The sequence below is a fragment of the Sorex araneus genome, chromosome 4 (assembly GCF_027595985.1).
Source record: "Sorex araneus isolate mSorAra2 chromosome 4, mSorAra2.pri, whole genome shotgun sequence".
Classification (NCBI taxonomy): Eukaryota; Metazoa; Chordata; class Mammalia; order Eulipotyphla; family Soricidae; genus Sorex; species Sorex araneus.
In genome coordinates this window covers 176,284,410-176,312,399 of record NC_073305.1, presented here as the reverse complement: position 1 = coordinate 176,312,399, position 27,990 = coordinate 176,284,410, and the positions used below count along the sequence as shown (strand labels likewise).

At 41.3% G+C, this 27,990-nt stretch overlaps 1 protein-coding gene across 1 annotated transcript; it reads left to right on the top strand.

The window, feature by feature from the left end:
- Nucleotides 1-133: 133 nt before the first annotated feature.
- PPIL4 (peptidylprolyl isomerase like 4) lies at nt 134-27,668 on the top strand. The gene is made up of 13 exons (XM_004608986.3): nt 134-299; nt 5,526-5,593; nt 5,682-5,746; nt 6,021-6,138; nt 7,710-7,852; nt 8,299-8,395; nt 9,570-9,686; nt 12,624-12,748; nt 15,005-15,071; nt 15,549-15,660; nt 16,916-17,012; nt 19,577-19,724; nt 26,795-27,668. Exons 1-13 carry the CDS (start codon nt 230-232, stop codon nt 27,050-27,052), a joined length of 1,485 nt encoding a protein of 494 aa, XP_004609043.1. The 5' UTR covers nt 134-229; the 3' UTR covers nt 27,053-27,668.
- The last annotated feature ends 322 nt before the right edge of the window (nt 27,669-27,990 follow it).

The window sequence follows — 27,990 nt, the reverse complement described above, 5'->3', positions numbered from 1 at the left end:
CAAGAGGAACGTCAAGCCCCGCACAGCGGCCGGGGCTCCGCCTCCCCCGCCGGAAGAGCGCCGAGAGGAAGGGGCGGCGTCGCTGCAGCGATGACGTATGGCGTCGCGCCGGAAGTGACGCGTAGCGCGGCGGTCGTCGGACTGCGCCTGTCACCTCCCGGCTTGCTGCGGCGCTGGAGCCTGAGGAGCCGGAGGTGGTGGCAGAGGAGGAGGAGGAGGAGCGGGCGCCATGGCGGTTCTTCTGGAGACCACTTTGGGCGACGTCGTCATCGACTTGTACACCGAGGAGCGGCCTCGCGGTGAGGCCCGGCCCTGCCGCGCTCTCCCGCCGCGGCCGCGCGCTTCATTCTCTTTCCTGTCGGGGCCCCGGCGTCGACCCCGTTGGTGGCCCCGGGGCTCCCGGGGGCCGCGACGGGGCCGTGTCGGGAGCGGGCCTCGGGGTTCGGGGGGGCTCTCAGTGCTCGGGCACGGCCGTGCGTGCAGCCTGCAGGCACGCGGCCCGTCGCCTTTGTGCTTTTCCTGCGCGTCACCCGTGCGCGGAGCACGGCGAGGACGCCCGGGTGGGTGACAGCCCCCGGGGAAGCCGGGGAAGGTGCGTGGAGGAAGGGCTGCCCCGAACTCCAGCGAACGCGCCGTCGATTTGCCTCAGGCCTTGTGGTGCCAACCCCTGGCTCGAAGCCCTGAGTGGGTCTTGTCAGAGCACCCGCCGGCGTCTTACCCTCATGGGGTTGGGTGTTTTTTTTTTTTTCCTTTGGGGGGGGGGTCGGGAGGCAATAGACACTAGAACCTTTTGAACGTCCTTGTGGTATTGGAGAGCTAGTGCGTTGCTATGGAAACGGAGGAGCTGGTCGGGTTCTACATGGAGGGGGCTGGGAGCGGAGCAAGCAAAGAGTGCTGAACCCTTGAACTCGCTCCTTGGGAGGTGGGGTGGGGCGAGGGTTTTTCTTCCCAGCTCGTTTGCAAGTTTTCCGCAGCCAGGTCAGGTCGTTGGACGTGGTTTGGAGGAACGACCCCGTTCTGTGGAAGGTGCAGACAAGGAGTCTGTTCCTGTAACGTTGGATAGGTCCGATCTGCAATAGTTCTTCTATGCCCTGCTGTGGGCCAGAGTCTTGGCACGGCTTTACATGTAGAATGCAGGATTTTGAGGCCTGGAGATCTTGTTTTCTTTTTTTTTTTCCCCGTCTCACTTAGCGATGCACAGGGGTTGGTTACTCCTGGCTCTGTACTCAGGAATTACTCCTTGTGGTGATTGGGGGACCATATGGGATGTTTGGAATCGAACCCTGGTCGGCCGCGTGCAAAAGGCAAACGCCCTACCCGCTGTGCTATCACTCCTGCCTCATTGGTTTTTCTTTTTTGAAGGTCGTTGGCCGCAGAGTGGAGAATGTATCGACTGGGAGAAAAGCAATTGCTGGAGAGATTTGTTACAGTCAGGAGCGTGCTGCTCTGGAATGCAGTTAATTGAAATATGCAAGAAACTTTGTGCCTCTTTTCTAGCTGCACGCTCTGTCCCCGCTGAGGGCCTCTTGTACTCTTGTTGCCTCTGCCCCACTTTTCCTTTTTCATCCGGAGGTGGGGGGGTGTGTCGCTACTTCTGGTGCAGTACGCCTGGGATCTTGCCCGGGAATGAGCCCAGCTGCATTCCCTCCAGCTCTTTGAGCGATCTCCTTAGCCCCTTTCTGAAGTTCCTTGTGAATCTTGTCTCCTCAAGAATGTACATTCCACGAGGGCAAGGAACTGTGTCTCTGTTCTCTGTATATCCTGAGCACCCTTGTGCAATGCTGCTGCTTGCAGGGCTCACACAAGACTGCAGATATGTGCACCAGCGGTTGTTGCTTTAGAATCTTGGGTGGGTCATAGAGACTCACCTTAACATTAAATAAAATAGATTGCTTTGTGTTACTGAAGAAAGCTTGGTTTCAAGGATGGTGGGATCCAGAGACTCAAAGGATGCTACAGAGGATTGTACTCTTTGTTTCTTTTTTTTTTTTTTGCTTCTATTGTGTTGTTTCTTGCTATATACTTTTCTGTGGAGCTGCATCTAGCAAATAAGTGGGCCGTTTCCCCAGAGGGTAGGGAACTAACAGGAGACAGGAGACTTGCAAATAGCGAGCAAGCACAGAACCGAAAGCAGTTTAGCTTGCAATACTAAAGATAGTGTTTGAATATATTTATCAATATGCGATTGACTTTCTACTCTTGTATATAACTACTTATTAATCTGCACTTAAAAGTAAAAAGACTTCCTTTTCTTCTTCCCACTCCCTTCTTTTTACTTTTTATTGTATAAAACTTGAAAACATACACAGAAGTGGGAGGCAGATGAACCCTAACGTGTGAATCACCAGTTCTATTGTAGTAGTTGTTGCTGCAGAGATAGTATAGGGGTCAAGGCATTTGCCTTGTGCGTGCCAACCCCATTTGATCCCAGGTACTGCATATGGTCCTCAGGCATCGCCAGGAGTGACTCCTCGGCAAAGAGCCAGGACAGCTCTCCCTGAGTACTGCTAGATGGCCCGCTCCCCTTTCCCCCCAAAATATCCCAGATGTTTTACACATAGCTGGTATTGTTTTGTTGGTGTTTCTACCTCTGTGAAAGTTTTCTTTAATCTCTTAAGTGGGATTTAATTAAAAGTAGTTATTTCAATCTATAGCTTTAAAAGATACTTTTAAAAATTGCCAAAAATCATCCACCTTCGAAAAAATTGGCAGTGATTTCTAAATATTTTCACATATTCTATTATCAAAAATTCAACATATTTGGCACCTTGTTTTTTGGACAGTACTAGGTATTGAACCCAGGTCTCATACATGTAAAATACATGTAAAAAGACACTTTCCAAAAAAAAAAAAGACACTTTACCAATGAGCCTTATTCCAGCTGTTACTATGTTTTATTGTTTTGAGGCCATACCAAGAGGTGCTCAATGGCTACTTCTGGCACAGTGCAGGTTTTGGGGAAAGGTGTCTTTCCCGTTTCTCAAACTTGAAGGACCTTGCAGCACTGCCCCCGGGGCTCCGTATGCAAAGGAATTGCTCCATTTGGTCCATCTCCCAGCAAAAGCCATATATTGGCTGGTATTTCTTTAAATATCTCTCTACTACTTTTATTAAAAGTTTAAATTAATAAAGGCACTAGAGCTATTTAGAGAAATACTATGAAATTAAGGTTCATGGTAAAACCATAGGGAAAGTGCTGATTTCCCTTTACCTGCACACATGCATAGTGTGTCTCATTTTATCTCATTTTCCTATCACGGTGACAACTTTGTTATACATTTGTAACTTACCAGTTAAACAATACAATGAACATTAGTACATTGAACATTAGAACCTTGAATATTAGTACTCAGTGTTACATATTTTTTTCTCAGTGGTACATTTGATGAGCTTAGATTGACATGTCCTGATCACCCAAAGTTCATAGTTACTATTGGGGGTGACTTTTGTTTTTTTGTACTTTCATTTTAGTTGTGCCAGGAATCAAATCAAAGGCCTCTTATAGGCTAGGCATATTCTCTGTCTCTCAGCCTCTTTCCTGCCTGGGGCCCACTCCTGGTGTCCGTTCTGTGGTTTTGGACAGATGTATGCTGACTTGTGTTCACCATTATAGGTTCATGCTGTAACTTCTTTCTTTAAAATTATTTTTATTTGTTTTTCAGTAAGACTTTAGGAAAGAGAAAGGAAGGGAGAGTAAGGCAGGGAAGCTCCCAGATTATGTGAGGGGAGTTTCCTAAAGCCAAGTCCACTATAGTTCTTGCCAACCATGGATCTCTTACAATTTCTAGATTTTTCTTTCCCAGAATGTTATCGTACCAGATGGAATCGAACCTTATGTAGTCTTTTCCAATTGGTTCATTTAATTTAAGCATTTAAGATCCATTGACTTACTGAAGGGACTCTTGATTGCTTCTTAATTTTGGCCATTTTAATTAAAGCTGCTATTAACCCTGTGTATATTCAGGGTTTAGCGTGCACACCAGTCTGATTGCTGAGAAACTGCTACGGTAGGGCTGGAGAGGTAGCGCGAAGGACTGAGCACATGCTCTGCATGTAGGAGACCTGGGTTCAATCCCTGGTACCGTATTTGCAAGGAACTTGAGCTTCACTGGGATTGACACCTGAGCGCCACCACGTGTGGTCCAACCTCACATCTAACCCCCAAAGAGAAACTTCCAGGGTACTGTTATAACCTTTAATTTCCTTTTTATAAAGTTTTTTTGTGTTTTTTTTTGGGGGGGTGGGCACACCCAGTGATGCCCAGGGGTCACTCCTGTCTTTGCACTAAAGAATCACTCCTTGCAGTGCTCAGGGGACCATATGGGATGCCGGGGATCAAACCCAAGTGCCTTGCCCACTATGTTTATATAGTCTCCTGTGCAGTCTCCAGATGACTGGGGAAATCCCGCGGCTCTCTCAATGCCTGCATTTGGTGGTCTCGAGCCGTTTCTCCACCCAGGACGGCTGAAGCCATGGGTGGGTGGACGAAGGAGGAAATGAGGGCCAGGCTGGTTGGTGATCAGTTGCCGTTTATTCCTCTCCCACATGCCTGTTCCAATTTCACCGAGCTCCCCATTCTGTTCTCATGCTGCCCCTCATACCTGTCTCCTCCTGTCTCTCCTGCTGCTTATCTCTCCGCACTCTGACTTGGTCTTTCTGTAGTCTCTCACCAACTCCTGGCATAGGGGGGTAGCCATCACACCTCATTGGTAGCACAATCAACATATGAAAGCCCTTCGTCAGTTCAAGGGCAAAAACACTTAGGGGTGTTTCTCCTCTCCTTAGTCCAATAACTTAATTAACATCTTAATTAACATCATAATTCTACTTCATAATATTAGTTACTTTGTATGGATACAGTAAGAGATACATTAAGCTTATAGGGTGGCTCTTCTTGGGACATCTCCTGTATAAATCTCAGACGACAGTGCTCAGGCCAGATTAATCTTTCCAAACACCCTACCCGCTGTGCTATCACTCCGGCCCCAAGATGATAAATTTTTTTGAGTGAAGGAACCATGTTTATGTACAGTTACAAGCACCTAGAAAATGCTCAATGTTTATTCGTTCAAATGTATCTAAGAAAGGGGGTACATAGTAAGGGAATGGATTTTTGGTGAGGGATCATTTAATCACAATGGAAAAAAAAATGGTCCCCAGTATTTTGATTGTTTTCTAATTTATATATAATCTGTACATACCTTAGATCTCTGGTTTCTTTCACATCCTCTTTAATTTTTTTTCTTACATAACCAGTCTACTAATAAACAATTGTTTATTCCCTGATTACATGTATGACCTCTATGAATTCATATGCACAAGAAATCTAAAAAAAGATAACAAAACGTAATTTAATGTATTTTTTCTTTTTAGAGGCATCTTCCCTTTACATGGTTTTGAGTATCTGACTATTATTGTAGAGTTTTTTTGGTGATTTTATAAATTAGATTATGCTAACTGCTTTTACTTGGAATGAAAAAGTTTTGTAAACCACTATATAAATTTAGTGTTTACTTCTTTTTCAGCCTGCTTGAATTTCCTGAAGTTGTGCAAAATAAAATATTATAACTATTGCCTTATTCACAATGTACAGGTGAGTTGATAGATACTAGTTACATCTTTTTTAAAAATTGAAACCATTGACCAAATTCTGAATAAATAAAGTATCCTGTATATTGTAGAGGGATTTTATCATACAAACTGGAGATCCTACAGGGACTGGCCGAGGAGGAGAGTCTGTTTTTGGGTAAGTTATTTTATTTTATTTATTTATTTACTTAAAGGACTAAAATTTAAATAGCTTCTTAACATTGTTAACTGGCATATTTTCATTTGCATTTTAAATATGAATTAAATATAAAATTTCCTCACAGATTTTCTAACTATAGCCAAAAGAAATATTTTGAATCATAGTGGCATTTCTGTGAAGAGAGGGGAACTGAGTATGTAGTTAGTATTTTTATATTTCGTTTTGAGAATACTTCTCTTTTTATAATCTCTTTCAAAATATGTGCTTTCAGTCAACTGTATGGTGATCAAGCAAGCTTTTTTGAGGTGGAGAAAGTGCCAAGAATTAAGCACAAGAAGAAAGGCACTGTATCAATGGTGAACAATGGCAGTGATCAACATGGATCACAGGTTAGGAAATAGGTGAAAAGATGGGTTTTGAATTAAATTGGTATAGAAGGAACTTCCAAAGTTGCTGCCTTTTTTAGAGGCAGGGTGGGGGTGAGGGCTTGGGTCATGCTCAGGGCATACTCTTGGGTCTGCTCAGGTATAACTCCTGGCAGTGCTCGGGGCAACATATAGGGTTCAGGGAATCGAACTGGAGTAGGCTGTGTGCAGGGCAAGAGCCTGATCCCCTGTACTATTTCCCAGGCACCAGACTTAACTTCTTTTTATTTATATATTTTTTGTTTTATTGTTTTGGGTCACACCAGCTGTGCTCAGGGATTAAGTCTTACTCTGTGCTCAGGGATCACTCCTGGTGATGCTCAGGAACCATCTGCAGCTTGAAGCAAGAGCTGATCCCCATTCTCTCCCCAGTGTTTTTTGTTTGTTTTAAAATTTAAAATATTTCATTGATTTTTTTTTTTGTTTTGTTTTTTTGGCAGTCCTGGGATCAAACCCAGGACCTCACACATGCAAGGCCAGCCCTCTGCTGCTGGACTGCTTTCCCAGCTCACAAAGTTATCCTTTAAACTGTTCCAGTCAGTGATCTGTTAGAAATCATTGCGCAGTCATAGAATATAATTATATAGACATGTATAAACCCTACTAGTTTTGTTCTTTTATTTTTTTTGTTTTTATTTTTATTGTTTTGCTTTTTTTGGGTCACACCCAGCGATGCTCCGGAGTTACTCTTGGCTCTGCACTCAGGAGTCACTCCTGGCAGTGCTTGGGGCACCATATGGGATGCTGGGGATTGAACTCGGGTCGGCTTCGTGCAAGACAAACGCCTGACCCGCTGCACTATTGGTCCGACCCAGTTTTGTTCTTTTAAATGTGAGACATGCCCATTATGAGGTATTTAGAAAATGCAAAAAAGTACCCAAAAAATGCAACACTGCCCAGAATTTCACCATCCATGAATCATCACTGTTTATGCTTATGACCCCCCAAAATACATCTTATTGTTTGTTATTTATTTCAAAACTGATCATGTCAGGCATCTTTTATTCATCATCTAACAGAAACTCCAAACAGATTTTGGAGAGTTTTACTCTCTTGTTTTCTCTACTTAGTGAAATGTGTGAAGTATGCATTCAGTAGCACCTACATAGTTGCTCCCCTGATTGTTTTATATGACAAACCAAGGCTCAGCTTGTTTTATATGACAAACCAAGGCTCAGCTGCCATGCTGGAAACAGTGAGGGGAAAAAAGCATCTCCCCCAATAGGATTTTTTTGTTTGTTTGTTTGTTTTAGGCCACACCTGGATTTGCTCAGGGTTTATTCCTTTCTTTGTGCTCAGGATTACTCCTGTCTCTGTGCTCAGGGATTATTCCTGGTGGGTTTGGGGGACCGTATGAGGTGTGGGGGACTGAACTGGGTTATCTGTATGGAATACAAGTGCCTTATTCTCTCTGTTTTCCTGTTGTACTCTCCCTCTGGCCCCTCTCTGTAGGATTATTTGAAGATTAAACAAGATAAATTGATTGCACTTTGAATTATATGTATGTATTTAAAATTCTTTGTCTTTTTATATAGTTCCTTATTACCACAGGAGATAATCTAGATTACCTTGATGGCGTTCACACAGTGTTTGGAGAAGTGACAGAAGGCATGGATATAATTAAGAAAATTAATGAGACCTTTGTTGACAAGGACTTTGTACCTTATCAGGATATCAGGTGTGGTTATAATTTACTATTTGCATTTTCTGGAATGTTTTGAACTGTGTTTTACCTGGGTGATAGCATACAATAGAATTAGATGCTGCATAATTCTAAAATGTAATAAAGGATTGTTAAAATCCTAAAATACTTTTGTCTTTCTATGCTTCTACAAATTATACTTATTTAGGGAGAAATTACTAATCTTTTATTCACTTAAAAATATAGATTATGAGCAATTTGAAAAAATGTACTAAGATACAGAAATTTGTTATGTCTTAGTAAGGCAAAGTAATAAACATTGCAAACAAAAACAGTATCACCAATACTCTGGTAACATTCTTATGCAATAAAACTTAAGAGTTTATTTTTTTTGGTATTGCAAAGACTTAAGACATGTGACAGTGTTTATAAGATCTGAAATAACTTGAAAGTAACATTTGACTTGGACTTATTTTGTTAAGGATAAACCATACAGTGATTTTAGATGATCCATTTGATGACCCTCCTGATTTATTAATTCCTGATCGATCACCAGAGCCTACAAGGGAGCAACTAGACGTAAGTTGAGTTCTCTTTTCATATAATATACATAAATATTGATATTTCATATAGATTCCATTTGTTCCTTTTTTATTTAATTTTTTTTTTGGCTTTGGGACCATGTCCAGTGCTATTGCTCTATGGTTACATCTGTGCTCAGGAGTCGTTCCAGGTGGTGATCAGGGAGACTATCCATGGTGCTGGGAATCAAACTGGGGTCAGACACGTGCAAACACCTTCACTCCTACTACCTCTCCAGCCTCAGATTCAGCTTCTTAGTTAAAACATTTCTTCTGAATGGTTATACTGTTTATAATATCATTATAACTTATCATTTTTACTAGAATAAGTTTAGTGTTAGAGAGATACTCATTTTTCTAACTATCTCTTTTAGTCTCATAGACTTTGGTCTTGAAGCTTTATGAACACCTTGGAAATGTTTCTTTCTTTCTCTCTCTCTCTCTCTCTCTCTCTCTCTCTCTCTCTCTCATGCTATACCTAGCAGTGCTTAGTGGCGACTTCCTGACTCAGTGCTTGGGAGTCTCTCCTGGCAGTGCTTAGGGGACCATGCAGTGCTGGCTTGAAACTGGGCCTCCTGCATGCAGAGCATGTACTCAGCCCCTTGAGCCCTTTCTCCAGCCTCCCTCCATTTGCTAACCAAATTTAGCTTTGCAGTAGGGAGTATGTATCAAAACAAGCATGGTGGGATCTGTTACTTATTAGCTAAGATCACTTATCTTCTGCATATAAGTGGTATTTAATAGTCTAATTTCTGTACATTTTGATTTTTATAAAATCAACTTGACTAATATTGACAAATGAACTGAAATCAATTTTTAGAGTTTTTGTTTTGTTTGTTTGGTTTTGGATTTCGGGTCACTCCTGGCAGTGTTTGGAAATACATGTGCTGCTGGGAATTGAACCAGAGCTGGTAGCTTGCAGTATGGGCGCCTTATCCCCTTTACTATCTCTTTCGTTCCTTTTCAAAGTGTCAAGTTTATTTTCCATGCTAGTCTTAACACACTTGATGGAGTTAAGACTAAAGCATGTCTTCCCTGTGTGTCAATTTATGGCATTTATTTTTGGTGACTGTGATTGAACCAATAGGTTCTCAGATATGTGGGGAACTGAACTGCCCCCTTAGTTTTTATTCTTTAAATTTATATGTATTTTTCTAAATTCTGCCTTACAGAGTGGGCGAATAGGAGCAGATGAAGAAATTGATGATTTCAAAGGAAGATCTGCAGAAGAAGTAGAAGAAATAAAGGCAGAAAAAGAGGCCAAAACTCAAGCTATTCTGTTAGAAATGGTAAGATAATTACCTTCTGTTCAAATTTTTGCAACATCTTCAGGTTTTTTGTTTATTCATTTTGGTTTTTGGTTTTTTGCTTGGTGGGTGGGAAGGGGCCTCCACAGTGTTTCTGGGAGCCCAGGGGGACCCTGTGGTGCCCCCTATCAGAGCTATTGCTCTGGCCCTGTTTGCAACTATTTTATGCTTATTCACTGTGAGCTAATGTTCAGTCTTTGACAACCCTAAAATGTTATAAAGCTAAGTTCTTTGGATTAGATTTTATAGTATAATGTAAAAAATGAATTCTATATAGGTTCAGTGCTCTTCTGAAAAATAGGGCTTAGCAGTAGCCAGAATCTGGAAAGCAACCTGACTGCTCAAGAACAGATGACTGGATAAAAAAACTATGGTATATCTACACAATGGAATACTGCAGCCACCAGAAAAAATGAAGTTGCATAAAATTTGCTTGTAAGTGGATTGACAGGGAGAATATCATGCTGAATGAAATCAGTCAGAAGGAGAGGGCAGACATAGAATGATTGCACTCATTTGCGGGATATTAAAAAAAAAAAGACATTATGAGACTAATATCTAAGAACAGTTATCTAAGACTAATATCTAAGAACAAGGGCCAGGAGGACTGGTCCACTGTTGGAAGCTTGCCACAGTAGAGGGGTGCAGTTAGGATAGAGAAGGGACCACTGTGACAGTGATAGTTGTAAATGATGACTCTGGATAAAAATTTGAGTGCTGAGAGTGAGTAAAGGGATACACATGGGATTCATTAAAAATATTGTAAATGACCAACAGTCTCATGTTTAGAAGGAATTATGTGTGTTACCCAAGGTTTGCTGTCAGCTAAATGCTCTCAGTACAAAATTCCTAACATTTCTTGCATATTTCTACTTGGCAATGTATAAATCTCTGAGAGAGAATGTTTCAGAAAGACAACTTTTAAAAGTATATAGCAGTTTCTACAAAGATAGTGAATTTTTAAGAATATGAAAATGACAGTGTTATGTAAGTGCTAAGATAGGTGTATCTTTTATTTGTTAGAAGAAAAACATATTATTATAAGATAAAAGAATTAAATTTCTCTTGCTCTACAGCTGAAGAAAAAGGGGGATTTAAAAAAACTTATGAACTGAATTGCAATTGTGTTTTTTTGTTTGTTTGTTTGTTTTGCAATTGTTTATATTCATATACTTTTTTTTTTTAAATTTTTCTCTTTGGGTCACACCCAGCAATGGTCAGGGGTTGCTCCTGGTTCTGAACTCAGGAATTACTCCTGGCAGTGCTTAGGGGACCATATGGGATACCAGGGATTGAACCCAGGTCAGCCATGTGCAAGGCAAAGGCCCTACCCGCTGTACTATCACTCTGGCCCCTATTTATAAATTTTTCAGTGTTTATGCGATTGAATTTTTAAATTAATTTTTAATTAAAAATTAATTTTTATTAAAAATACCATTGTTTCAGTCATTTAGTGTTCCAACACCACCAGTCTGGCCTTCGCATCACCAGTATCCCCAGTTTTCCTCCTAATCCCACCCCTGCCTCCTGAGGCACATAATAAATTTACTTTGTTTTTCTTATTCCAACAAAACTTTTAAGAAATGGCAAATAGAATGATCAGATAATAAATCATTAAAAGCCAGTCTGAGATTACTGTATGATTTTGACCTATGTAAATAAAATCAAAACCATTTAATACAATATAAATTGCCTATTTTCATTTACGTAATGTTTTCAACTCTGGAATCTAAAGTATATTACATTAAATTTTATTTTCTACTTGGATCTTATTAATGGCAGTAATCATGTCTCACCTGTCATTAAAAAAACTTTTTTCTTTTTGAGACATACCCAGCGATGTAGAGGGTATGACTCTACACTCAGGAATTAGCCGTGGCGGTGCTCAGGGGAACATGTGGGATGCTGGGAATCGAACCATGCTGGCCGAATGCATGGTTGGCCTTACCCGCTGTGCTATTGATCCAGCCCCCTCATTAATAAAACTTTTAAAGCAATTCTATGTAAACACATTGTAGAGTTTACATGAAATAGGTAAGGCCTACATATATAAATTTTACCCCTATGCTTTATATAAACACTGTAGCAGTGTCATCCCATTGTTCATTGATTTGCTTGAGTGGGTACCAGTAACATCTCCATTGTGAGACTTGTTGTTACTGTTTTTGGCATATTGGATATGCCACGGTAGCTTGCCAGGCTCTGCCATGTGGGCTGGATTCTCTCGGTAGTTTGCTGGGCTCTCTGAGAAGGCCAGAGGAATCCAACTCGGGTTGGCCTCATGCAAAGCAAACTCCCTACCCACTGTGCTATCGCTCCAACCCCTCCTGACACAATATTGTATAACTTTGCTGTCTTAATATTTTGGGGTGGAATTGTTTTTCATTTGGTGAGCCCTTTAATATTTCTAGCAAGGCTGATTTGGCAGTGATTAATTGCCTTAATTTTTGCTTATCTTTATAATTTTGGGGGATGGGTGGGGTGTTTAGACCAACTACACTAGATGGTTCAGTTTTTGTACTCAGAGGTGCTCAGGGCCAGCTTGATGAGTGCTCAGGGGCCTCCTAGGTTTCCCAGAAGATGCTGATGCTGGTGCCTGGGGCTGACCTGGGTAAGGTGCGTGCTAGGCAGCTGCTCTTGACTGGTTGAGGCATTTAAGGAATTTGTAATGAAGTCTGTGAGGTGCCAGTCATGATGGTCACACAAAAGAGACCAGTAAATATTAGCCATCAATACTGTTACTGCCAGGAACAATGAAACTTTGAATTTGAAATTCTTTCTTGGATTTCTTTTCCTGAGCTTTTGGTGTCTAATGTAAATTAGATATTTTGGGGGGAAATCAGTATTGTAGACGTGAATATGGTATTTAGAATAGGGACTAAATGAAGGGATTGACTTCTGTTCTTATTTATAATTTAGGTGGGAGACCTTCCAGATGCAGACATTAAACCTCCAGAAAACGTTCTGTTTGTGTGTAAATTGAATCCAGTCACCACAGATGAGGATCTGGAGATAATATTTTCAAGATTTGGGCCAATAAGAAGGTAATCTTTAGAAATAGTGAAACACTCAGAAAAAATTAGTGTTGGTAATTTGCTAATGACATTTTTGGTGAATCTGAAAATTTAATTTTATGCTGGCATAACCTGCTGTTAAATCTTTTGGATAGTAGGAAGAAAAGTGTTTTTGTGTATGTATGTAAATATCAACATATGTGCATAGTTGAATTGATTTTTCTACATGCAGCACAAAAACAGAGCGAGTGGCCAGAGAGAGAGTACAGGGGCTAAGGTGCTTGCTGTATGCGCAGCTGGCCCCGGTTCAGTCTCTGGCAGTATACACATGTGGTCCCCTGAGCACTGCCAGCGGTTGCTCCTGAGCACCCTGGGTATGCTCCTAGACTTGAAAAGAAAATAACAGTAAGCGAATGCAACAGGTTTAAGTATGGTACTGTGTTATTCTCAGTTCTGTATTTCAATAATCTATAATATTTAAAGTATGTAATTTAAGTTCTCTAAACTATCAGCAGTTAAAATTGATTTGAATTCAAAATTTCCAAAATTGTTCTTATGGATAATTTCCCCCTTTTTTGGGGGGGGGGGTGTTTGTTTTGGGACCACAACCAGTGGTGCTCAGGCTTACTCCTGGCTCTCTGCTCAGGGATCACTCCTAGTGGGCCTCGGGGGAACACATAGGGAGCCTCAGATTTAATCCTTGTTGGCCTTGAGGCAAGAGTCTTGCTGTATTATTTCTCTGGCCCTGAAACCTGTATTTCTTTTTTTTTTTTAATTTTTTTAATTTATTTTTTTTTGAGGGTACAGTTACAGATTTATACATTTTTGTGCTCATGTTTCCCTCATACGATGAAACCTGTATTTCTGTGAGAGAGGGAACTATCTAGTATTTAGTCAAAGAATATTATGTTAAAATTTTTTTTCACATATTTTTCTATGATGTAATATTGTTGTAGAAAAAAAACATTAAATACCTATCCATTTTTATCCCTTTCCTCAGAATATATATCGTACTTAAAAAAAAATTACTATTTCTCTGTCTCTCTCTTTGTCTCTGTCTCTGTCTCTCTCCCTCTTCCCCCCTCTCTTCCTCTTCCCATCTGCCAGTGCTCAGGGCTAACTCCTGGCTCTTCACTCTGGGGTCACTCCTGACAGAGCTTAGGAGACCATATGGGGTGTTGGTGATCAAATGTGGGTTAGCTGCCGCAAGGCAAATGCCCTGCCCACTGTACTAGCTCTCTACTCCCCTATGCTTTCTGTTTTTCACTTACAGACACTTTATATTGACTTCTTGCCAGTAAGGAAGGAAGGCTAGGATTTACTTCTGTGACTAGAGTCTTCTTGTTTCCATGCTCTCTTATTACTGCTTTGTCATAATTTTGACTAGATTCTTGTTAAGTATTTACATTTTACTTTATATTCAAATATCGTAGCTGTGAAGCATGTTTATAATGTGATTACTTTTCCTCTCCCTATGTTTTACTTTCTTATATTATTTCATGTATTTATTTATTTATTTATTTATTTTGCAGTGTGGAGGCGGAACCCAGGGCCTAGCACATGCAAGGCAAATGCTCTAACTCTGTGCTGTAGCCCTGGCCCTAATTTTGTTTGTTTTTGGTCCACACCTGGAAGTGCTGAGGGGCTGTTCCTGACTCCATGCTCACAGCTCACTCCTGATGGTGCTTGAGGGATCTCAAATATTGTTGGGGGATTTTACTAGGGTCGACTGCATGCAAGAAAAGTGCCTTAACTGCTGTGTGATCTGCCTGGACCCCTATTTTATGCTTTTAGAATGATATTAATGATATATGAGGAAAGGGACAAAGAAGGTATATTCAACCCTTTATTAAGACAGATTAGTTCAGTGTAATAGTTATCATTATGTGGTTAGATTTAAATGTAATTTGTGTCTTAACATTTAAGACTTAGAAGTTTTTTAAGGCATTTAGGACTTTTAAGTTTCCGAAGCATAAATTTACTGGGCATTTGTTTGTGTATGACTGTAGGTTACAGTAGCACTAGGTGTTCTATAATTACATTTGGACTAGAAAATAATTACAATTTTATTTTTACGGTTGCCAAAAAAATTAAATACTGATTTTCTTTTCATGTTTCAGGCATTTAGGTCTATAACTCTAAATAGGATACTTAGAGTAGAATAAGATGTGATTTGGAGAAATGTGATTTAATGAATTTAAACATTTTTGCTCCTTAACTCTTCATTTTATTTTTCACTTTTGAATAGTAAAAGTGAATGCCTTTTCTTTCATTTCAAACTTACAGTTGTGAAGTTATCCGTGACTGGAAGACAGGAGAATCTCTATGTTATGCTTTTATTGAATTTGAGAAGGTAAGGTATAATTACAGGTATTAAGTTTGGTGTTTGGTATTTTTAGTTTGTTTGGATTTGGGGCCACACCCAGCAGTGCTCAGGACTTACTTCTGGCTCTGCACTCGGGAATCACTCCTGGTGGTGGTCGGGGGACTATATGGGACTCTGTGGATTGAACTCGGGTCAGCTGTGTGCAAGGCAAGCACCCTACCTGCTGTAGACTCATTCCTGCCTCATATATACCTTTCTAAACCTGTTTTCTCCTTGAGAAATAGTGTCACAGAGTTGTTATTAGAGTTAATTGGGGAAAGTAAATACAAAGCATTTAGTAACATTTGGCACATAATAAACGTTTAAATATACTTCAGTGATCCATGTTTTGTATATTCTGTATTCTGGCTACAGAAATCTATTTTTGTAAGTTTATTCTTGGGTTTTTTAAAGTGAATTTTAAGAGTGTTTTTATTATTCTTGGGTTTTTATAATCACTGTTAGGAAGAGGATTGTGAAAAAGCGTTCTTCAAAATGGACAATGTACTTATAGACGACAGACGAATACATGTGGATTTTAGCCAGTCAGTTGCAAAAGTTAAGTGGAAGGGAAAAGGTACGTTGCTTCATTTTCCTTGCTTCATTTATTTTTTGCTTTGCTTGCTTTTCTCTCTCTTTGACGTAGGATAAACAGTTACTGATGTAACGCCTACAACTTCTGATTCTGCATAGTTGCTCTCTAGTATCTCAGACAGGGGAGATGTCTGTGTATCTCTGCATTATGTTTAACGTCTTGCCCTGCGATTCTTGACCAGTGGCCAGAGGTTTATTTCGAGGACCCACAGATGTCTGGGATCATCCAGGCTGCCCCTTTGTTGCTTCCTGACCTCCACAGCTGCACTTGTGCTACTCAGGGAACAAGTTCCAAGGAGTGGAACCAGAGGGAGCTGTATGCAAGGCATTCGCGTGCCTCAACCCCCTGGACTCTCTCCAGAGTCTCAAGTCAGGTTTTCTTTTTGAGTATCATAGTTTTCAGTAGTACGAGATTATTTCTTTATATTTGCAGTATAGCTACAGCAATTCCCTTTTGTAGGATGTCAAGACGTTTTCTCCACTGTTCTCGCAAGGTCTTTTCCTCCATTAGCTGGCCTGTTCAGTTATGTCGAGAGTATTTTATACATACTTAATTTAAAAATGTGTTTTAGAATTACATGTTTGCAGCAGTGATAGCTTGTGTGGTTTTGTTGTGTAAGATTGCTAGGCCTCACCATCACCAAGTGGCCACTACCATCCACCACACCTTATGTCACTTCAAGTCTGCCTCTTCTTTCTCCATCCCCCTGCTACTTGGTCATTTCAGTTGTGTACTCAGAAACTACCAGAAATAGTGGCCATTTGCTCGTTTGTTTCTCTGCATACCACAGATAAGTGAAATCATCCAGTGTTTGACAGTTCTCTTTTGACAGATCAGAAAATTTCAGTCCTTACTACTTGCAAACTGAAAACTCTTTCAAATCTCAGACTTAAGACCTCAATCCCTCAATTTCCTTTGGACTTAATGTTCTTCAGGACTTAATGGCTTTTCTAAAATACTGCAGTTTTCAGTCTGTGTATTCTGTCATTTGAAAATTTGGTGTTGTAATATTCACATATACCATTAGGTGGCAGCATATGGTTACATAAATGGGTATCTAATTTCAGTTAAAATGGTAATAGAAGATGAATTAAGATGATTTTGTTGTTCTCAGTCTTTTCTTCTGTTCCCTGATAATATATGCCAACTATAAAATGGCTCTCATATATTATATGTCTTATATATTATTGCTTTTGATCAATTAGGTGATTTTTTTTTTAACTTTTTTTTTCAACAGGTGGAAAATATACCAAGAGTGATTTCAAGGAGTATGAAAAGGAACAGGATAAGCCATCTAATTTGGTTCTGAAAGATAAAGTAAAGCCCAAACAGGAGTATCCTTTACAAGGCCACTCGGTGTGTTGGTCAGCCTGGAGAGTGCTATGTGATCCATCATGTGTAGACTTAGGGTCCTGACTCCTGGTGCTCTAAAAAGTCATGTATTGTTCTCTCCCTCACATGCTCTTTGCCTCTTTGTTGGTTTTTCTGTGGTGTGGAGAAAGTTAAAAATGAAAAATAAAATCGGGGCCAGAGGGATAGTCCAGTGGGGAGGGCATTTGCCTTTCCCGCAGCTACCCGGGTTTGCTCCCCAGCATCCCAGAGGGTCCCCTGAGCCCTGCCAGGACTAATTCCTGAGTGCAGAGCCAGGAGTAACCCCTGAGCATCAATGGGTATGACCTAAGAAGAAAAAAAAAATTGAAAATTGTCTTCAGTACTTTGGTTATATATATATATATTTTTTGGTTCTGTGCCACACATGACAGTATTCAGGGACCACTGCTGGCTTAGTGCTTGGGGGTTAAACCTGGGCTTCCCTCACGCAGAACATGCACTCTAGCCCTTCCGTTGAGCAGCCCCCTTGCCCCGTTAGTATCTTTTCTTTTAGGCCCCTCTTTTGCTTTCATTTTATTTGGTATCTACTTTTTTTTGTTTTGTTTTTTTTAGATGTAGGGGTGGTTGCACACCAAGCAGTGCTCAGGGCTTAGCCGGGAGTTGCCCACTACACTGTCGAGCACCATGCTCTCTGCTCGATAGGCCCTATTTGCTTTCTACTCTGTCGTTGTTGTTCTTGGTTTTGGGACCACACCTAGTGGTGTTCAGGATTACTCCTGGCTCTGTGCTCCGGGACCACTCCTGGCAGGCTTGGAGGATCATTCGGGATGCCAGAGATTGAACCTGGGTTGGCCAGGTGCGAGGCAAGAGCCCTACCCTCTGTGCTGATTGTCCAGCCCAATGCTTTCTACTCTTGTGGTTAATATTCATTCTCAGAGCATTTTCAGGTATGATTTGTAGTTTTTGTATGTAACTGTAATGTCTTAAATTTCTTATCAGAGAAATTTCCTTACTACAGTTATGCCAAGTCTTTGTGATCAGTGTTTTTATGTTCAACTTCTTTAGAAATGATGTCTCTATAGAGAGCAAAATCCTATGGTTTTCTTACTTTTCTTTGTAGTCTGCTGATCTGTTATTGGGCTCCTGTTGTGTGCAAGAGGTGACTTTTTTGTTTTGTTTTTCGGGCTACACTCAGTGCTCAGGGCTTACTCCTGGCTCTGTGCTCAGGGATCACTCCTAGTGGTGCTTGGGGGATCATATATGGTTCTAGGGATTGAACCAGGGTCAGCTGTGGGTGAGACAAGCGCCTTACTGGCTGTACTTGGCTCTAGCTCCAGACTTGACTTTTACTGGATTAAAAAATAAATTCATTGACTGTTTAACTTAGGATCTTACACGGTAAAGATAAGAAGCAGTGAAATGTCTTTTAAATTTTTACTGATTTTTCTTTTTTTTTTAATTAAAAAAATTTTTTTTGATCTTTCTTATTATAAATCTGTAACACTACATTGCAGAGGTGTTTTTTTCCTGTGATTCTTTCTGAAGTTAAGTGGTTTCATTTCCTGCTTCTTTGGCATCTTAGGAATCTTTTTTCCAGTCACTATAGGCATTCTTTTTGAATATTCACCAAGGAAAGATGACTTACCAGGTTGATTTTTGTTTCTGTTTTTTTTCCCCTCCTGAACCCAGGAAGGCCACATAGAAGGCAAGCACCTTACCCACTATACTGTGTCTTTAGCCCGTTAGATTGTCCTGTTACGTATTCCTTATAGAAAAAGTACTGACTGTAATGCATTAGGCTTTGTTAGGCGTTGGAGTAGGAAATGTCTGAAGTACACTGACTTAACGTGGAGACTGTTCATACACAGACCAAATAGTAAACTAAGATTTGACCTGAAAGATGAAAATCAGGGGACTGTGGGTGAAATCTTAGATGTAGACCTGAGATTTTCTTTACTTGCCAAATTTTTGAGATTAAATGAAGAGTCCACTTGTAACTGCCATTGGAGGAGTGCGTGTAGGACACATGAAGTACATCCTTAGAGCAGAAAGTGGAGGTAACTGTAGGTGATAAGAAAAAGGGCACGGGATTAAAATGCTCTGAATTCTAGATATAGAGCATGGAGAGTTCAAAAAAGGAAATCTGGCATATTTGTGAGTCAAGTTTTAGTCTTCTAGTGAAAATGATGTGTCTCCACTGCCTTGGGTCGGCTACTAACCACTTGTGATTCATTGGGCTGTGTCATTAACTGTGGGATGAAATTTAAATTTCGGTTTAATTTCAGTTGATTAAAATTTAAATCATAATGTGGTATCAGTGTGATGTTTTCACCAATTTGAGTGGGGGACCCACACCCAGCAGTGCCCAAGGGTGTACCTGGCTGAGCATATTATATCATGTACTATCTCCCCAGTACTATGTTGTGCTTATTCTGTATTTGTGAAATTCTTGGGGAGGCTATAAAGTTACATTTGAGCCTCTCAGTCTCCTTTGTTTTACCAGATGTGTTTTAGTTATGTTTTACCAGCATCAGCTACCTCATTTATCCTTAACTAGCTGCTACAGTGCAAAATACGATCTTATATTAGATGAGCAGGGGGAGGACTCAAAGTCAAGTCACTCACACACAAGTAAAAAGCATAAGAAGAAAACTCGTCACTGCTCTGAAGAAAAAGAAGACGAGGACTACATGCCAATCAAAAATACCAATCAGGTACAGTACTTACTAAAGTCCAGACTTCACTGCAGAGAAATGAATTTGTTGTTGTTGTTGTTAATTACGTATCAGAGTTGTAATTTAGGGAGTAAATACATTCTTATGAGAGAGGTGGGTATGTTCCAAAATCAAAACAGCGTTTCATTAGGGTCGTGGACTTTAATCTTCAAGAATAATTGTCAAAGGAGTTGGAGAGCTATCATGGGTGAAGTGTTGACCTTGCACGCAGCTGACCCTGGTCTGATCTCGGCACCACATACGGTCTCCTGAGCACCACCATGAGTGTAACTCCTGAGCACAAGTCAGGAGTGAGCCCTGAGCACCTCAGATTGTGGCCCAACCCTCTTTCCCACAAAAGAATATATCGCAAATTTTTTAACATTTGTTTTGAAGTTAGTTAATGTGGTCCATGCTGAGAAGCAACAGTGATTTCTTTACCTGTGGAAACTAGCCTATAAACAGAGGGACCAGGGAGATACCAAGTGGCAGAGTGCATGCTTAACTTGTGTGAGACACTGAGTTCGGTGTACTAAGCCAGGTTTGCCAAGGCCCAAAGCACAGAAACAAAAGAATTACTTTTGTTACTGTGCTAAAAAATATTCTTTATTTTAATTTGTAATGAAGTGTTATGTACTACAGTTGTAGTTGCTGAGTATTTAGGACCTAGAAAACATTTATGTCCTGCTTACTGATTGTATATATGAAATAAAAGTAGCACTGATAATTAACTTGATCAACTCCCAAATTTACCTGAAGGATACTTTTTTATTATTTATCGGGTGGGAGGTGGGTGTGGGCCACAACTGATGGTGCTCAAGGGTTACTCCTGGCTGTGCACCGAGAATCATTCCTGGTGGGGCTCAGGGGACTGTATGGGATGCTGAGGGTTGAACCCGGGTCAGATGTATGCAAAGTGTGTCATACATACTTTGTATGTATGACATACAAAGAGCAGGAGGGCTCCCTGCTGTACTGTAGCTCTGACCCTTGAGCAACACATTTTCTAAAACACTAAAAAAATTGGCTGGCCAGGGGTGTGGCTTGTACCTGTGAGGCCCTAGATTTGGTCTCTGGCACTGCAAAAAAGGTAAAGAAAAAAGGGACAAAAATGGTTTATTTATTTATTTATTTATTTATTTATTTTGCTTTTTGGGTCACACCCAGCGATGCTCAGGGGTTACTCCTGGCTTTGCACTCAGGAACTACTCCTAGCGGTGCTTGGGGGACCATATGGGATGCCGGGGATTGAACCCGGGTCGGCCGAGTGCAAGGCAAACGCCCTACCCGCTGTGCTATCACTCCGGCCCTGACAAAAATGGTTTAAAGAAAATTGCTGATAAAGAGAATAAATCATTTCGATGTGCATATTCACTCTTTTAAAAAAATTATTTTTTATTATAGCGCAGCGGGTAGGGCATTCACCTTGCACGTGGCCAACCCGGGTTCGATTCTCCACCCCTCTTGGAGAACCCGGCAAGCTACTGAGCGTATCTCACCCACATGGCAGAGCCAGGCAAGCTACCCGTGGTGTATTTGATATGCTATAAACAGTAACAAGTCTCACAGTGGAGACGTTACTGGTGCCCACTCAAGCAAATCGATGAGCAACAGGATGACAGTGACAGATTTTTAATTAAGACACCATGATGTACAGAGCTGTTCATAATAGAATTGTTTTAGACATACAGTGTTGCAATACCAGTCTCACCACCAGTATCCCTCAGGGCGCCTGACATTCCTCAGCCTGCCCCCTTGGCAGGCATGTAACATTTATTTCATACTAATTGTTCCAACAAAACTTAAGAAATGGCAAATGGAATAATCAGAAGATAAATCAACAGAAGTCAGTTTGTAATGATTAATTGGCATATGATTTTAACCTCTGTAAATAAGGAAATTGAAATCATTTAATACAATATAGTGTAATGCATATTCTCACTTACATAGCTAAGTTTCCAACTGCAGCATCTAAAAAGTATTTCATTTTATTTTTATTAAATTTTATTTTGTACTTGAACTTTGGGCTGGAGCGATAGCACAACGGGTAGGGCGTTTGCCTTGCACGAGGCTGACCTGGGTTTGATTCCTCCAACCACCCGGATTTGATTCCTCTGTGCCTCTCGGAGAGCCCGGCAAGCTACCGAGATTATCTCGCCTGCCTGGCAGAGCCTGGCAAGCTAGCTGTGGCATATTCGATATGCCAAAAGAGTAACAACAAGTCTCACAATGGAGACGTTACTGGTGCCCGCTCAGCAAATTGATGAACAACGAGATGACAGTGCTATAACAGTGCTACGACTTGAACCTTATTGCAGTAAGCATGATATTTCTTCTGTCATAAATTAGCCTTTATTTTTTTTTTGGATGCACCCTTGGCAGGCATATAACAAATTTATTTAATATTACTTGGTCAAAAAAACAAAAGAATGGCAAATAGAATTATCAAAAAATAAATCAATAAAGTCAATTTGTGATCATTGATTGCTATATGTTTTTAACCTTTTTTTTTTCCTTTTTTCTTTTTGGGTCACACCTGGCAATGCACAGGGGTTATCTCCTGGGTTTGCACTCAGGAATTACTCCTGGCAGTGCTCAGGGGACCATATGGGATACTGGGAATTGAACCCGGGTCAGCCGGGTGCAAGGCAAATGCCCTACCCGCTGTGCTATTGCTCCAGCCCCCTGTTTTTAGCCTTTCTTATCTATTTGAGGACAACCATATTCACCATTAGTTAGTGCCATATTCAGTACCACAGATGGGAATTTTCTCCTGTCCTTTAAGTTCGTTTAATGCTTCTTACAAAACTGGCTTCAAGGCTATGAATTCCACTAGCAGTTGCGTGTCCGTGAAGTTTTGTATTGTTCCTTTAGATGTTTTGACAATCTGGTTGGGTAGAGTATTCTTGGTGGGGTGTTCAGTTCGTTGAGCTTTTGTACTCATCTTTCCATAGTCTCTGTAGAGTCTCTTGTTAAATAAAAAAAAATAAGTGGCACTATAGCCCTTTTATTTTGCCACACGAGGACATCTGAGCCAGGCCTAGACTAGAGAACATGCAGGACAGCGAGGAGGCCATGCAGTGGCCGGGTGGAGAGATGTGATGTGGGTGGGTGTTGAAGGCTCTGCTGCCAGAAAAGCGAGATTTCCGTTTCTGCCCTGCTGAAACACCCATGTGATCTTAACAGTTGAGTCACAGTTTCTCTTCTGAGGTTGAGATGATACCCAAACTCAGTCACATTGTTAAGATGAGAAATGAGAAGAACAAAACTTCATAGCAAACATTTTCTACCTTATTATTCTTCGGGGGGCCGGGGTGAGGTGGGGGCCCACCTTGCCCAGGAGACTTCACAGTACCAGGAATCAGGCCCTTGCCTCCTCCATGCCGAGGTTGTGTTCCCGCCTGGTGAGCCCTCCTGTTACTGACAAGTCACTGTTCGGAGTAGCTTACGATCAGCCTGCTAACTCGAGTCCTAGTTAGGACCAACGCTGCTTTCCTGCGTTCAAGGATTGCACGGAATCTTTTTTAGATTGCAGTTTTAAACATTTTGTACAGCCCATGACTCTGGGAGAATCCAGAGGGCCAGAGTGCGTGCCTTGTGTGTACGAAGACCTGCGCTCGGTCCTTGGCACCACATAGCCCCTCCTCCTCTCCCCCCCAGCCCACGCGGTGTAGCCTGGAGGCCTTAGCGCTGCTGGGCCTGGTGAGGGTTGGTAGGTGGCCACATCACACAGTCTACTGGAGATGGTACAGGCAGAGAACCTACTGTTCGTCTGCCTCTCTTGTTGCCATTTCTTTCTCCCTGTCAGTTACCAGTTTGTTTAGTCTATACTTGAATTTTTTTCAGTAAATATATAAAAAAATTTTTTCAGAGAATGTAATTTAATACTACATCGGAATTAAAAGTTGACACCCAGGAACACAGCAGGCACTGCTTGGGAGACCCTGTGGTGCTGATATTCGAATGTTGGGTGTTCTGAGCCCGTGACAGACGTTGGTGCTGTAGTTACCTCCCTGCCTCTGTGGTGTTACATTAAGAAACTTTTGAGTTACTTGGCAGCTATAAAACGGTTAAATACTAAAGGGGTCACCTAACTCCATTTCTTCCCCTCAGCATAATGAAGGAAATTATTTTTATTTTATACTCTTAATATACTTTTGGTAACTTGCTGGGCAAGCTACCTGTGGCGTATTTGATATGCCAAAAACAGTAACAACAAGTCTCACAATAGAGAAGTTACTGGTGCCCGCTTGAGCAAATTGATGAGCAACTGGACGACAGTGCTACAGTGCTACTCTTAATACCAATATTCTCTTAGATTTCATTGTGCCAGATTGTTTTGGGGTGGGGTTATTATCCTTTTGATTGCAGCTGCAAAAGTAAATTCAGAGTCCAGATCAATGGTTAAGTGGGTTGGGTGTTTGCCTTGCATGTGACTGATCTTAGTTTGATCCCCGGCACCCTATATGGTCTCCTGCCAGGAGTGGTTCCTCAGTGCAGCGCCTTGAGTAAGCCCCTGAGCACTGCTGGGCGTGGCACAAGCTGCCCCCTCCCCCTCAAAAAAAGTAAATTTAGTAAAGGGAATTTTTCAGCACTAGGTAAATTCTAGATATTGCTCAGGTTTTCCTAGTTACAGTTTCTAGCTTAGTGTACTAAGAATATTTTAATTTGCTTTTACAATTTGCTTTGGAGTTCTCAGGAGTGACTTCTCACTCTTTGTCCAGTGGTATTTGGGTGGCCTCACGGTGTCAGGGATTGAACCCAGGCCTCATACTTGCAGCCCATTGAGCTATTTCTCTGGCCTTACAAGTTGTTTTTATGGAGCAACAATTTTACTGTTTAGTTTGAAAACTTGGCTTTAATTTTCCCAGTGTATGACTTGATTCCAAAGATCGGTCCTGTGTTGTTGAGCTTTGAGTTTCTCTGTGGTCACAGGGACACGGTCAGAGCTGTGGGTTGTGTATCTTAGGATTGTTTGTATCGGTTGTTAGTCTTCACTGTGTCTTTCTAGGTGTTTAGTATTTTTATAATTTGGGCCACTATTTTTGCTATTTTGGTTTCATTTTGTTTCAAGTCTTCAGCTTCCTTGTTTCCCTTCAAGATTTAAATACTGCATTAAATACTGCATAATCTTTTTCTCCTTCTTATTTCCTCTAATTTTAATCTCAAGGCATTTTAAATTCCTATTTGTATAATAATGTGCTGAAAATTTTACAGAGCTGCACACAAGCAAATGATCTCTGCATTTTAAAACTTTATTGTCTCGGTCAAAACAGAAATAAGTAATACTAGCTATATAGACAGAATAGCACATGTTTACATTCTTGTGCATGCCAGAGGAAGCACCCAGAAGTGTGTGTCTGTGTGTGTGTGTGTGTGTGTGTGTGTGTGTTTATCTGTGTGTTTGGGGCAGTGGGGACTTGGGCCATGTTTCAACTGGTGCTGGGACAACCCGTAGGCATGCTTGAAGGAATTGTGTGATGCCAGGAATCAAACCCAGGTATGTCAGACAAATGCCTTTACCTCTGTATTGTCTCTCCCACTCCTCCAGGATCGTATCTAGAGATACCATGTTTTGCTAGAAAATAGTTGGTTATTAAAGAGTCAAATCCATCTATCTGCTCATTTTCTTTCCTCCTAGGGTCTCAGAAAATAAGAACTGTTGCAAAAAATTATGAGCCAGTTATGTACAGAGGGTTGGAGAGATAGCTTAGTAGGCTGAGCACGTGCTTTGCATGTGACAAATCTTAGTTTAGTCCCTAGCACTGCATGGTCCCCTATGCATTGTTGGGTGTGGCCCAGAGGCCAAACCAAAAAAAAAAAAAAAAACCCTAATAAACTCCAAACTACAGAATCTAGAAACTATATGGAATACTTATTGCTCTTTTCTTTAAAGCACAGTCCTAATCTTTGGCTGGTCATCATTGTGGATTTTAAACCTTAACATTTCCATCAACTATAATCATATACCTAAGATGATGAATGGGATATGGAGTGCTATCAGAGTTTGGCCTTTCTCCTGAGGAGTCTATAAGAGAAAGCTAAATTTTGTGAACTCTCTTTTTTGGGATGGTGGGATGGTTTGGACCATAACCGGTGTGCCAGAACTTCCTCTGGGCTCTGGACTTAGTGCTCACTTCTGATGGTGCACAGGGGACCAAATGCTGTATTGGGAATTGAACGCAGGTCAGCTGTGTGCAGAGCAAGCTCCCTACCTGCTCTACTAGCTCTCTGGCCCGGGAACTATCTCATGAAAGAACATTGACTTTCCGACCAAAGTCAGACTAAAATATGCATTATGTATTTTCATTTTAGATTGACTTATCTAAAATCTTTGTGGTTTACAACTTAAACAATGTCCATCTTTTAGGATTCATCGAGCATTTTAATAATTTAACTCCAGGTCAATGATAGAACCGCATCTGGGGTTGGGTGGAGTCGAAGAGAGGGACACGGGCAGGTGAGGGATGCTAACTAAAGCCCTGGGTGCTGTAACTCTGTCCTAAAGCCTTGCTTACATTTCAGTTGGGCTGTTCAGTTTGGATTTGGTCCTTGGGTTCACCTGAAATAGTGGATACAAAGCATTAAGATCAGTACGAGAAGTGATCTTTACCTGAATTTTTTGAACTTTTTTTTTTTTCTGCTTTTGGGCCACAGCCAGTAGTACTTAGAGTTTACTCCTGGCTTTGTGGCCAAGGGTCATTCCTAGTGGGGCTCCGGGGACCTTATGTGGTGCCGGGAGTCAAATCTGGATCGGCCGCTTGCAAGGCCAATGCCGTACCCTCTGTACTGTTGCTCTGGCCCTTTTCCCTAGTTCCCTAGTTTTTAAGATTTAGAAGATTCTTGGCATTTGTGGCAGCATTCAGATTTGAAACTGCCATCAATGGTGGGTTTGTGTATTTTTTTTTTGGGTCACACCCTGCGATGCACAGGGGTTACTCCTGGCTTTACACTCAGGAATCACCCGCTGTGCTATCACTCCAGCCCCTTGTGTAGCTTTTTGTTAAGTGTAGGGCCCACAGAGTGATTGTCTTGCTGACTGCACTTGCAACTCTCCATTCCTTTGGCAGGACATCTACAGGGAGATGGGGTTTGGCCACTATGAAGAAGAAGAAAGCTGCTGGGAGAAGCAGAAGAGCGAGAAGAGAGACCGGCCGCAGCACCGGAGCCGGAGCCGGAGCCGGTCCCGAGAAAGGGACGGCCACTTCAGTCACAGTCACAAGTCCAAGCACCAAGCTGATGCCTACGAGAGGGAAAGGAGCAAAAAGAGAGACCGGAGCAGGAGTCCCAAGAAATCCAAAGATAAAGACAAGTCCAAGTACAGATGAGCAGCTGCTGGACAGGAGTGCTCACGGGGGCCCGGGGCTCCACTGCCTCTGGCCGTCCACCCTGGGGCCTGGCCCTGGAGACTGATACTGATTTGTAGTGGGCTTGAGGCGCGGAGCAGTGGAACATTTCCTTTGTATACATTTTCTACAGTCTTCTTGTTAGATGTAATAGTCTCCATTTTTCCAAGTCTTTCGCATTTTTTCACTTTTTTAAAAGGAACTATTGTGTAACTATGAAAATGCACAAGCGTGTCGAACGCATAAAGAAAAATAAGAGGCTGGGCATGTGCAGGACCCTGGATTTGAACTCCGCACCACGTGTCCTACTGTGACACTCCCCCCAAGCCCCCTGTTTGACTCCCAGAACAGTAGCAGACAAAAAGTATAAATAAATATGTATATATCTCTGTGTTCAGCCAGTTTAAGAAATAGAATATCACCTTCACTTTCTAAGTCCCATGTACCTTCTCTTTAAATAATTTTTTTCAAATAATTATTTTGATGTTTGTGTTGTTTTCTTGTTACTGTAGTTTTGCAACGTATGTATCTGTCCCTAAGTGAAATGTTAAGTTTCCTGTGTTTTTGAATTTTATATAAATGGTATATTATATGTTCACCTCTGTGACCTGCTTCATTCGGCTTAGTGTTTTTGAGTCATTTTTTTAATTGCTGTATAGTATTACATGAATAGACCACAATTTATCCATTCTTCTGTTGATGGACATTTGGGGTTTGTTTATTTTTGTTTTTGCTATTGCAAACAATGCTGTGCTGAGTGGTACTGCTTGTCATAAGGTTTGGATATTTCATCTTTACAAGATGATGCCAGCTTCTATTGTACTGTGGCTGTGTCATTTTATACCCCTCGTGGCACTGAGTTAGTTACCTTTACTTCACACCCTCTTTCAACGCTTTCATGTTAGACTTTGATTTTGCTG